Here is a 12,685-nt window from a genome sequence, read left to right as displayed (position 1 = left end):
TCATTACGAAACATTTGTTTATTCGTCAACTTATATTTACGCATGTATGTTTTTTTCCTAAATAAAGTAGTTTATACATACTCGTACATTTCACACGAGCTGTTGAACATAAATAACTCAAATTTAACACTGCTGCTTTTTTCGTTTTTAATCAGACTAAAACAAAACAACTCAACTACTGTTCACTGTCGAACAGGATTTCCGAAGAGTACTTTTTTTGTAGGGGGCGGTGGATGGGGCGGGGGTTACTTAATATCTGTATGACGAGACTGTCGACCGCACACTTAAATGTAACACAAGAATGGACTTAAAGGCTTATCCTACTAAGGGTAACTAGATATTATTCTTTCTTCTCTATTTAGATTTGTCGCTGTATGCAGGAACTAAACCCAATTGGCAATGAACATGTATAAAAACTCTTTAGTTACGCGTGTTAAACAAAACATACGTCGATCAAGATTTTATTATAAGTTTTACATAATTGTCATTGCGTTGTCCATGTGTTTGGATCGAATTATGTCGAAGTATTCCAATATCTTGAAAATTTTACAAATCGTAATGGCTCTTTGTTTATTCTGACGGCACTGAAACACCGAATAAACAAAAAGCACGTGCAACGTCGTTCTTTTTTCGCTATTCTATTCCATTCACATTGGAAAATTATTCAAAATGTTATCCTTTGTTTTCATTTACTATTTTTCAAAGTAAACTTTTGTTTACTGCTTTTTTTAAACAACTCTCGCTTTTTCTGGCATGGAAATCATTCCCGCGATGTAAAAAATTCATTCGCCGATATAATGACGAATCTGTAATGATATACTCTTATAACTAATAAATAATAATCTCTTTCGAATGGTTACTTTTTTTCTTTATCAGTGTCTCCACCAGATGATTCTTTTTTAACATTCACTTTATTGTCACTCCATCGACTGTCTGACTTAGATTTGTGCTCGACTTGCGCACCATTTACTTCAACTACTCCTTTCTCATCCTGAATTTCAACTATTTCTACCCTCTTAGATTCAGGAATTACTTTAGCTGCTATATGAAATATACTTTTCAACGAGGTTAAATACGTGTGGGTTTCAGCCTGAAAAAAGAAGATTGTGAAATTTTCTTACACATACATATAGTTACAGTATGTAATGTATTGAAATACCACATTACCGAGGCTTTCTTCAGCTTATCATCCGTGTTTCTCAATTTGTCCTTATATGATTTCAAATCCTCTGAAAGATCTTTTATCATCGTGCCTTGCTTTGACGCTTTTTCACCAACAGAGCCCAGCTCATGCTGAAGTTCCATCATTCGAGCCTCCGTATCAAGTCGAGCCTTTTCAGATCGCTTCAGCTGACTGACCAATTTTTCAACGTCTAACAACGAGCCTTTATAAAGTACAAAACCTTCTGGAATAGACTCTCCTTCGCACTCGCCACTTTCACCATCTTCTCTCCGTGCTCTTTTTGATGCTGGGCCACTTCCAAGGAATACTGGCAGTAATTTCTTGTTTCCTAAATGAAACAAAATAACCAGATATATTTCGATGTAAATGAGAATTGATAGTAGAATGAATTCAAGTTTAGAGTAAATATTTATAAACTTCACATACCGAGAGCAAGTGAACGCAAAACTTCTTCGTTGTCTCCCCATCCACCGATTTCTAGTTTATCTATATTTTTTTCCTCTTTTTTATCATCCTTGACATCTTCGTCCTTAGATTTATCCGTTAATTTACGATAGTGTAACGAATCTCTAGTGACAACCTTTTGCACTAACTTTCGCGCCTGTGCTCGAGACAAATTTAATCCAAGAGTATAAATTAACTCTTCGATATCTTTATCAAATATGTAACCGCAGTGCGTTTGATCAAAATAGACGAACGCCAAAAGTAAATACGGATCATGTGTAAATAACTTTGCTTTTCTCTTTTTTTCATCCTTGTCTTTATCTTTCTTTCCATCCTTTGTAGAGTCATTATCATCCTAAAAATAATATTATACATCATTGCCAGTTTATTGAAATCCATTATGGACGTGACTTGAATTTTAATTCAAAATGATCGAACTTACCTCAGATTCTTCGTCGTCATCCTCCTCATCTTCTTCCATTTTGTCCTTGTCTTTATCTCCCTTTTCATCAGTTCTCGCCTTAACATCTTTGTCATCTTTTTTATCTTTACTTCCCTCTCGTTTCTTTTCATCCTTTTTATCATCTTTCTTCTCATCTTTTCTGGACTTCTTTTCGTCATCCTTCTTTCGATCCTTATCATCCTTTTTGTCATCTTTTTTTTCTTTCTTTTTATCGTCTTCTTTATCTTTAATTTTCTCCGGAAGACTGCACAATGCTCGATAAATTCGAAAACCAAAGTCTCGCATCAACATCTCATTAAACAGCTCAGCAAATAAGGATACTTCGAATGAGTGTTCCTAAAAGCAGATGTGAATGAATCATGAACTTTCCGCAAATTATTCAACCTTATCTCAGTTATGAAACTCATGTATTGTACGCACTTTTGTATCTTCTGGCCTGTAATCCAACAAAACACTAAGCGACATAACAGTACAGTCAAATTTTCCATTTTTTGCAGTTCTTGAAGGATGGACGATGATGTGAGAGGCTTCCGGAAGAGAATATCGTTTTTCAAGAAGAATCCGCTCACGTTCGTAAACTTTTTTCTTATCATCGTCGTGCTGCAAGGATAGCGGTATAGTCAATAAAGCATACAAATGTTGTATTCCCAAGAAATATGATTTTGTCAATCTAAATTGACAAATCATTAACCATGACTGTATACCTCCTTATCCTTCACCTTCTTTTCATCTTTGGGCTCTTCTTTTGGTGGTGGTGAATCATCTTTCTCGTTATCATCTGCCTCTTCCTGTCGTCCTTCCTCCTTGGCCTGCTCCGATTTAATGGCCTTTGTTAGCTTTGCCATTAATTGAGACCGCAGTCCTTTGAAACCCAAGTTACGAGCAGCCAATTCTTGTCGTAAGTCGTTTACCTGGACAGAAAAATGACTTTGAAAAATTCTAGATGGTATAAATATACTGCAAGGCCCATTTGTTAGGTATAAGCTGATTCCTGAAAACTTACATTCATCGTCTTTGGATCAAGTTCAGAGTAGTGAGTGGGCACCTTCTTCTGAGTAATGGATTCTTCCTGAAAAGAAGAAGTAGAGGTCAACTAGAGGTAATGAGAATCATCATCAAAAACTACAAACAGAAGCAGTTCCTATAACTAATCAAAAGCAATCTCTCCTCTGGTCATTCTCTCAACATTCATGCACATTATTACAACATATAATTCACGTTGACCTTCACATGTGACTCGAGTAACTGCTAGACTCTCTTAGAATCCTGGCTCTGGTGTCGGTGTGGTTGGTTGGTTGGTTTGTTACGGACAAGTAATATCAATAAAATGCAGTAGTACATAAAAAAGGACGATAAAATAAATAATTCAGTACTTTTTAACAATTTTCAACTGACGATGGAGGATTTCGGGAAAGGGGAATGACTCGGCTGCGCTCTTCTCCGAGCTAGGCTTGCTCGTTTGGACTTGCGTACACAATGAAATTGTCAGAGGCTAATTGGGTGTTTGCCATAATCTACCAATTGGCTGACGATAGCCATAATTACAGTGATTATGAAACATTGGAATGAAGCTGTTTAAAAAAATCATAAATAAATGTCAACACAGTACGCTCAATATTTGAAATGTGAAAGAAATACGAAACATAATCAAGTATTCGATCAAATTGCTTGAACTTGAATTAAAAATTTTTATAAATTGTGATAAAGTAAGCTTGTAGATAGAATTCGTAAGCTCAGATTACAATATCATTTTATCAGCAGTAATGTGAGGAATGAGCATAAAAGCCGCAAACTAACGAAACCCAAGGACCGATAAATGACGACTACGCGATCGATTGGTAACTGGACAGGTATTAACTGAAGAATCAGTTTAGTAGTTGAAAACAGCAGCACGATTATGTAATAATGTAATGAATAAAAAGGTAAAAAAGTAATATGGGATGGTGTGGGTAGTGCCTTTTGATCAGCAGCGGCAGCCTCGTCAGCGTCATTGGCAGGATCAGCATCGTCTGGGTTAGAGGCAGCTCGTAGCAGCTTTCGCTCCAGTTGTTTCTTATAGTTCAGGTGCAGCCCGTCCCACTCCAGTCTGGTCGGTACACAGCTCCAAACATCTGGGAGAAATAGTATGACGGTTTCAACACGAGACGGCACGACTCGTCCCGATTTGTGGGTCGTCTCCGCTCGTCTGTAGTAGAGCTCCAAGAAGCGGTACCTGTGCCGCAAGGAAAAACAATACCCAAACGTCAACTCAGGTTAATGCCGGCCAGCTTTGGCTTAAACGCTAAACTTTAGCCTGCTCAATTCGCCAGGTGACGCTCTGCACACAAAGCTACGCCACGGCACACGACGACGTTCAGCGTTAACAAAAATAAAAAATTAAACCAAAATTTGTCCGTCATAGTTTCCAACTTCCAGTGGAAATATCCAGTTCGGTATCCAATCGTGTACCTCCTTCGTACAGCGGATTTCGTAACGAATGAATTACTGTTAATTTTAATCGAATTGTTTTTGTTCTTTGTGTCTATTAGAACGATGAAAACCAATTGGCGGATCGCTCCTTCAAATCAAGTATTACAAGTTCCTTTGAAATATTGCAAAAAAGAAAATATATATGACAAGCTCAGCGAGTGTTGCATGTAGATGGACAACGCCGTTGAAGCAGTTCGTCTACCCCTTCCGAAATGTGTAATATAGAACATGAAAAATGGCCATGGATCTGTATGAAAAGCTCGGAATTGCTTTTCGAGTTATAAATGATAGATGACACGAAGCCGCTGTTGGATACTACAAAGTATGAACAATGGCGCATAGGGCAAAACAATATTATACACTGAAAATTACTTACCTCACAGTACTTAAAACGAAGAAGATTAAATGTAAGTATAACGATAATATACAAAATTTCATTCCAGGGAAAACTAATTATACCAGAACTTAAACCAACCAAGAATTAATGACGCCGACCAATCATAGTAGTCTGTACAAGAGCATTTTTACAAACAGTTCGCTACTTGGAACTATTAAATATCAGTCACCATCATACGACATGAGCATAGATCAGCAGAGAAATGAATTTGCCAAAATATTAAGGTGACGTACCATTGTGTACAATTGGACAGATCTATGCCAGTCAAAGCCTTGCACGTCCTAACTGCTGTCCTAATTAGAACAGAAGGATCTTTCTCTGGATTAAGTCCGTCTAAAGAAGGACTCCAAGGGCCTCCAATCGCCATTGTCTCATTCTTGCCACGTAAACCAACTAAAAAATTGATGAGTCGAGTCGGATGTACATAGTCCCGATCTGGATCTCTATCTTCCGTAACACCGCAGCATCGTTTGTAAATTTCTTCCATTGCAGGCATAGACATAAGCATGACCTGTGAGCAAAATAATCCAGGGATTGATTTTTTGTGTTATCAAGACTGACACTTGACCTACAAAACAAATTTATTGTTATCTGACGTACCTTTGCCGAAAAGAGGTAATCTGCATCTGGAGGTTCCAGTACTGTAGTATTTTCAAAGTAAGGCTCGACATCTTTGTGCATTACATGGAAAGAACATGGCTTATTGAGCGTGAATGGCATGTGTGGCGGAAACGCGTCTACCCATCTAAAGTTTGTAGAGAAGAAATCGCTAGGAATGTACATGTTCTGATAACGTCGTCGAATTTCTAGTACATCAGCTTCAGGTCTGAAATAAACAAAAAATAGAAGAGAGTGGTTATTATACCTGTCATTTATAAGGCAGATTCACAAATGTATTGTACATAGCTATTTGTTATTGGTCCACTCCAAAAACGTGAGATTGAAACTTACAAATCTAGAGCTATTTTTGGTATCTGGACCATGTATCGTGGTACAACCCTTGTACGTCGGCGTGGTCTTGGTGACTTGCTCCTTCGTGTCCTTGACGGGCTCCGCTCTTCCTTTTTTTCACGTTCTCTGATCCGGTCTTCTCGTCTGCGCTTTCTTTCTACATCTTCATCATCGTTTCTACGATCTCTGGGTGATCTTTCTCTAACTCTTCCACCCTTGTTACGATTATTACTGTTGTTGCTACTAGCGTTAGCAGCAAATCTGCAACAAAAGTTACCATAAGGTGAGTATAAACGCTGTCAATGACAAAATTTCAAGTGTGTAAATGATTTATGGTAATATATTTGGCTGAATTCACACCTGTTGCTTGAATTTTCATTCGGAGGAGGAACTGCATTGTAACTTCCTGAAGTCCTATTTGACTGTGGTCTAGATGGTTGATTTTGAACCGGTGGAGGATTAACATTATTCGTATTTGATCCCATTGGCAGTACCTGAATCCGTGTTGCGTTCCATTTGAATGGCATTGATGAATTGTAAGAGGCTTCTACCAAGACACGATCACCAACAATTGGATTTGAACCTTTGACACATGCGCTGAAAATGTAATACAATAATAATGGTATGTGTACATCATCTGTTTAAATAATTGAAAGTAACATAAGAAAGTGTTCATTAGTTATTTAGTTATTACTAATTTCAATGACATCATTGAACATGATTTGCAATTCATCATCAGTATATTTCCAGACTTGCTACATACAATTAATATTAATAGGTACTATTGTCAATCAGTTTCATTGCCTGATGACAACATCTTCATTTCAATATTATGAAATTAATAAAAATTGCACATTCCGTCATGGAATTTAACCTTAAGAATAGCTGAAGCGACATAGCACGACTCCTAGTACAATTTTATTTGCGAATTTAGTTTCGGTCCACAACTCACCTTGTTTGAAAGAAAACATCTTCATCGACAAAACCAAAGTTGTCATGTACTTTAGTCACTGTGCCCGTGAAGACTCGCTGCTTTGTAGATGAGGCGGAAACATTCTGTTGTACTTGTTGCGCAACGTTTGCTACAGACTGTTGAAACGCATTTGTATTGAGGGCTCGCGGTGCAGGGTAGGACACAGTTGCCACTTGTGGATAAAGTTGGCCAGCTATACCACTGGGTAAATTTGAGCCAAGACTCGCCATAGATGCCATTGTAATGTTTGGCTATGTTATGTAAATGAAAATTAAATAAGCATGGGTATATGTAATAGACTTGGACTACATGATGTATACATATATATATATATGTACACACACACAACACACACACACACACACATATAAATAGTAAAAGAAACACTAATGCATCTGTTATATGTGGAACATTGATAAATATCTGAAATAAATTTGTCAATTTTACATAGCTTAACAGATCGATATGTCTGAAAAAAAATTTCTACATCTAATGGAATTTTGATTCAGACATATTATTAATTTTCTTTGACTTTGCAATCAAAACTAAGCTACAGCAGGTTATAATACTCGTTCCTAATGTATTCCTTACAAATTATGTCGTATTTCCGCATTGAAACAATGTGTAAAACAAACCTGCTGTAGGCCTAGGTTTGGCTGATATACTTGTTGCGTCTGTTGCTGATACTGAACCATGGGCTGCCCACCCATACCTCCCATGGCTTGGCCCAACATTTGATGTTGAATGTTTTGGATTCCTTGACCTACGCAAGATTACAGTTGGAATAAACATTATGTCAAGGCGTTGGGAATTTTGTTTCATTAATGAGCACGTTAATTATATGTGTATAAATGATGATACTAAACACTACAAAACAATGCACGCAGGGACAAATGCGACGATCGAAGAACCGTCGAGGAACTATTTTCATTTGTAACCTGAATCCTTAGTGACTGGCATAAGTACAAAATTCCATCCCACATAGCTTTGATTGAGGTATTGACATGTAAGACTCATGCGTATAATTCTTTCTCATTCAAGTATTTAACCAGTGATATATGACAACGTCAATCAGCGAATTGTGGCGTCGATATTTACGTCGACTGATATTCACAATGCTTTGTCAAAGATCAGTGAATATACCTATGTAGCTATTGTTCAGACAAAATAAACCTTCTTATAAATGCGTTTTTTTCTTTTTTTTTCTTGTCATTACCTGCATTACGAACCCACGGCGGATTTTTACCGGCTCCAAAGGGTGAAAGGTTACTCATGGCTGGCAGTGATTATTATTTTCATGAGTCGATGTAGAAAATATTGTCAAACTGTATGGATTCTGCTCAGGGCGTCCTTCACTTCGACGCCATTTTTCTTGTTACTATGGTAGAGTCAAGCTGGTGAGGTTAATACGGATTAGTACGGTTTAAGGTCGACATAAAATTATTCGATGAATGAAAATATCTAAATTTAAATAATATTGATTCGCTGAAATGTATAAAATTCATTGATTGATCACTTCGGCTTTCAACGTTGGTAGTTATATTGACTCATTAGAGTATAGGAATGGTAAATCTACAACCCTAATCGCAGTCATTGTTTGAATTGTATAAATTCTAATACCAAGTAATTTCCATCCACCTGATTTTAAATTGAGATCACAAAGATATTTAAATGAGAAAATACAGCGTTTACCTCGGTTCTATCGAAATTCTAACATTATGTTGATCTGAACTGCCGGTTAATTTAACGAGCGAAATTTGAATGGTTAAAAATTTCTGAAATCTGGTGGATATATTTTAGCGACATCAAATAGCTAAATCCAGTACATTTCTATTGGATTTTGGTATTAAAATCCTTAAGCATGTCTGTATAAGAGTAACCGTTAGTTAACGGAATATCTCATGGATTTTTAATACGTAAACGCAGTTTATAACGATCAACGAGCGTCTGTGGGTATAGTTCGATTTTTGTGGCGCGGACGAGGCTTAGCGACGCATTCCTCAGGAATAGTTTTGTTTCTAGGGTGAAACAAGCGCTCCGATTGGTCGGCGTGCTTCAGCATGGTGCCGCACTCAATAATCAACTAATATTTGATCTAAAAGTAACGCTTTCTTACGTAATAACGTCTCCGTAAATTATCAGCAGGGAGTTTACAGCCTCGTAGTATTTCGTGGTATCGCGTAATTGTTGTATTCTCATTGTTCATAATTAATTTCCGGCTTGGTTAAAATGGCGTTAGCATCGATCTGCCGGGTAGGACGACTGTCAATTGATTCGACCTTCAGCCGCTTGGGAGTTGCCGCCTGCAGCAGTCCGTCGTTCTCAGAGTCTCTAAGAAACTTTTCTTCGAAAGTAACGAAAATGGGATTACCACGAGTTTTCTTCGATATGGCCGCCGACAACAAGCCCGTCGGTCGCATCGTTATGGAGGTAAATATTTATCCACTATTTTATAAAATAACCGCTTAATAACGCCGACTCATTGACCCCGCCATTAACACGGTTCCGTTTTAACACCGGTCACCATCTTGGATACTCTGCCGGCCGCTATTAATCTATCAACTTTGGAATCGGTATTTCACTACGAATCGGCGACGAATCTTTGCACTTCTATTCTTCGTCAATCCTTCGACAAAATATTTCCAATATTGCCCGATATTTGTTCCCATTGTTCGCGTTTTCACACGTGCAACGATTCTCTTCCTCTGCTCTGCCATATCCGGCCATGCCGACCTTCGGCGTTACCGCATGATTCTCCAAAATTTTCCATTCACTTTGGGATCGTGATTGTACTTTGGCATCCTATACCCATCGCGGATATGATTATTTCACCGCATATTTTATCAACGCGTTGCGTTATAACGATAATGTTCTTTAATCCGGATTAAATTGTCAGTTCAATTTAACGCTTAATGAATTGTTATAATGATGTATCTCACCATTTTTTACTGTTATGTACGGTATATCGTACGTCAGCTTATGATTCATTCATTACTATATATTATGTATACGCCTCCGCTTGCCGTACCAAGACAGCTGTTTTATATCAACATTATTATCTTTGCACTCTCTTATTATCAAGATATCGCATTGATATACTTCATAACAAACACCTTATTACAAAAAGGTATCAATTTTTTTATTCCAAAAACTCGCGGACTCGATTTGTTCCTGTAAATTTTTCGACATGGATATGTTCTTTTTCTGCTCTTACACCCACGTATTTCTACCGATAAAAATTATTCTATCCAATTATTCCACTTCCTTGTTACTTAACTTGAATTTTTTTTCCCCCACCAATTTCAGTTGAGAAGCGATGTCGTTCCTAAGACGGTAGAAAATTTCCGTGCACTGTGCACAGGCGAGAAGGGCTATGGCTACAAGGGTAGCAGTTTCCACAGAGTGATCCCCAACTTCATGTGCCAGGGTGGTGACTTCACCAACCACAATGGTACTGGAGGAAAATCAATCTATGGCAATAAATTCGAGGACGAAAACTTTACCCTGAAGCATCTTGAGCCTGGCACTCTTTCCATGGCTAACGCAGGGCCCAACACCAACGGCAGCCAGTTCTTCATCACAACTGCTAAGACCAGCTGGCTTGATAACAAGCACGTTGTCTTTGGTAAAGTTGTTGAAGGAATGGACATTGTTAAGAAGGTGAATATTTTACTCATTTGTCGTCCTAGTCCAAACTAGGGTGAAACTGGCTTGTTCAAAGAACCAGTAATCTTGCTGAAAGTTAGGGAATTTTAAGCAGAAGCGGTATTCTAATTAGATTTTTAATTGACTGAAACTTGTTGGAATTGAGAAACATTTCAAGAGCTGTGAAAGAGATACTCACTTCACGACTTGCGAACTATTTTCTATTTATAGAAACTCAGCTTGAAGTTTGCCCTCAGAATGCTGAGCAAGAAATGTAGCTAACCGTGTTTCATTTGCTTTTATTTTCAGCTGGAATCCATGGGTACTCAGAGCGGCAAGACTACCAAGAAGATTACCATCGTTGATAGCGGAGAGCTGTAGATACTAGGCTGGGATACTTGAATGACTGTTTGCATTTTAATTAACCAGTTGCATAAAACTATCATCATCTCTATCCACGTTATTCAATGCGAGGCAAACGTATCAACTAGATATACTAGAACCAATACGCCATACAGGTCTAACGCGACTCTGCTCACTGCCTTGTCATCATTTTATCCTGTGTGTACCCGAGGATCAAAGAGAATCGAAGAGAACATGGCAATAAAATATACCAGTGGCTCTGTACACCATTCTAGTAAATTCCCCGCAACACCGCGGGTGTCGCACACTGGATAAATTTGATCTCATTATCCGGGTGTCCAGCAAATTAGATTTCAGTGGTCTTAGGAATAGCGTGTAAAACTTGAAGTCTTCGCAATCACGCAAAATTGAGAGTTTTACTTATCTTCTGCATGTATCCGAACATCTTTTCTCAATGCTGAAATATTTGTATAGCTTTAATTATGGCTATAGGATAATTGTGAACACCTTGGTAATGAAAAGCAAAAGTTATCATTTGATAAAAATAGCGAGCTTTCGACTAATAAAAAAAGTTCTTTTTTTTTTCTCTTAAAACCAATAGTTATAATAACGACGCCAAATCTCCAAAGAAATAATGTCTTTCCGTTATCCCAAGCGCACACGAAAGAGAGCTTAACACCGATGTGAAGTTTTTCTTTTGCTCGATTAAACCTCGTAGATATTTAAATAATTTAGAAAGAATTAAATCTGATGTTACTACGTCTGCCTCGTATAAGCTGATCCTATGAATCACTTTACTTTTAATTGATTGTAATTTTTATACTTGATTTATTGGGTCCAATGTAGATACACTCTTCAAAAGCTTGTTAGCTTAATTCAAACATAGATATATTATATGTGTGTGTTTACCTTGTACCTTGCTGTAGGTAAGGTTAAATTGTTCAAATATATATAAATCGAGAATAAAACTTGATTGGTTGTGGCTAACTATGTACAACAACAGTTTCTAATTTCGCGGTTGTTTTTCAACGCCGCTCAATTTTATGTAGTATACATTTACATACTTATACCTTCACTCCGTAACTTATGATATCGAAGAGTGTTATTGAATTGATCCAACAATTCCGGTTTCTACCAGGTAAAATTGTTTCCACAAAACCAAACTGAAAAAAAAAAAAAAAACGAACAAAGCAGAGTTGTTTTTTTATTTCCTGGGCTGTCGTTTTCATCGTCTTCCTTATACTACTTGTAATAATAATTTTTTTCATTACTTTCTACCATGCGTAATAAATGTTATCACTTTAACTTGACACATTATTTTTAAATCTACTTGACTGTATATCTGTTAGCCATGAAATTCCTTGCCATCAATTTCGAATATTCAACAACGATCTTTAATTCCGACCTTTGATTGTTTTTAGTAAGGTTGATCGGATTGATCGTAGAACGTTTATAAATACACAATTGCATACTCCTGTCTGGTTAACAGAAGGGCACGAAATACATGCGAGAATTAATCGATTTGTACACTTTCGAAAGGTGTTTTAATCCAGCGATTTTTCACTGCTCCAATTTATCGTCTAAACTTGTAATCTTAGTAGGTAGCACGTTAATGAAAAACTCTGTTGGAAATAACACGCATATGTAATACGTGAATAAATCGCAAATCGTAATTACGTTGTATCGATTTTATTAAAAAAAAAGAAAACCTTGAAATCCGAATTACTGTAAAGGAATTGGATTGTATAAGGGTAAGATGAAATTTTTTGTTTTGAAATGCGTAAATGACTAACTACG

The 12,685-nt window shown here is 37.2% G+C and overlaps 2 protein-coding genes across 3 annotated transcripts; one reads left to right on the top strand and one right to left on the bottom strand.

Annotated features, from left to right (window-relative positions):
• Positions 1-2: 2 nt before the first annotated feature.
• Positions 3-8,246, bottom strand: LOC107225162 (cell division cycle and apoptosis regulator protein 1). 2 transcript variants are annotated; one of them, XM_046733102.1, is made up of 15 exons: positions 8,097-8,246; positions 7,516-7,643; positions 6,860-7,131; positions 6,268-6,504; positions 5,908-6,168; positions 5,557-5,782; positions 5,190-5,467; positions 4,047-4,302; positions 3,094-3,159; positions 2,810-3,001; positions 2,511-2,690; positions 2,070-2,426; positions 1,610-1,982; positions 1,168-1,511; positions 3-1,090 (listed from the first exon to the last, which is right to left on the bottom strand). In XM_046733102.1, exons 1-15 carry the CDS (start codon positions 8,152-8,154, stop codon positions 857-859), a joined length of 3,462 nt encoding a protein of 1,153 aa, XP_046589058.1. In that variant the 5' UTR covers positions 8,155-8,246; the 3' UTR covers positions 3-856. The 2 variants fall into 2 exon arrangements, with proteins under 2 accessions (XP_046589058.1, XP_015521013.2); XM_015665527.2 differs by having other exon boundaries at positions 4-1,090; positions 2,795-3,001.
• Positions 8,247-8,969: 723 nt separating this feature from the next.
• On the top strand, positions 8,970-12,564 carry LOC107225161 (peptidyl-prolyl cis-trans isomerase). The gene is made up of 3 exons (XM_015665525.2): positions 8,970-9,310; positions 10,187-10,540; positions 10,835-12,564. The coding sequence occupies exons 1-3, from the start codon at positions 9,110-9,112 to the stop codon at positions 10,904-10,906; spliced, it is 627 nt and encodes a 208-aa protein (XP_015521011.1). The 5' UTR covers positions 8,970-9,109; the 3' UTR covers positions 10,907-12,564.
• The last annotated feature ends 121 nt before the right edge of the window (positions 12,565-12,685 follow it).

This window comes from Neodiprion lecontei, chromosome 1, assembly GCF_021901455.1.
Source record: "Neodiprion lecontei isolate iyNeoLeco1 chromosome 1, iyNeoLeco1.1, whole genome shotgun sequence".
Taxonomy (NCBI): Eukaryota; Metazoa; Arthropoda; class Insecta; order Hymenoptera; family Diprionidae; genus Neodiprion; species Neodiprion lecontei.
This window is presented reverse-complemented; position numbering and strand designations above follow the sequence as displayed.

Coding starts and splice junctions, on each gene's coding strand:
- LOC107225162 (XM_015665527.2), bottom strand. CDS start 8,154: ATGAGTAACCTTTCACCCTTTGGAGCCGGTAAAAATCCGCCGTGGGTT. Junction 3,160..4,046: donor CTGCCGCTGCTGATCAAAAG/GCACTACCCACA, acceptor TCTTCTTTTCAG/GAAGAATCCATTACTCAGAA. Junction 2,427..2,510: donor ACAGGCCAGAAGATACAAAA/GTGCGTACAATA, acceptor ATCTGCTTTTAG/GAACACTCATTCGAAGTATC.
- LOC107225161 (XM_015665525.2), top strand. CDS start 9,110: ATGGCGTTAGCATCGATCTGCCGGGTAGGACGACTGTCAATTGATTCG. Junction 9,311..10,186: donor TCGGTCGCATCGTTATGGAG/GTAAATATTTAT, acceptor CACCAATTTCAG/TTGAGAAGCGATGTCGTTCC. Junction 10,541..10,834: donor GAATGGACATTGTTAAGAAG/GTGAATATTTTA, acceptor TTTTATTTTCAG/CTGGAATCCATGGGTACTCA.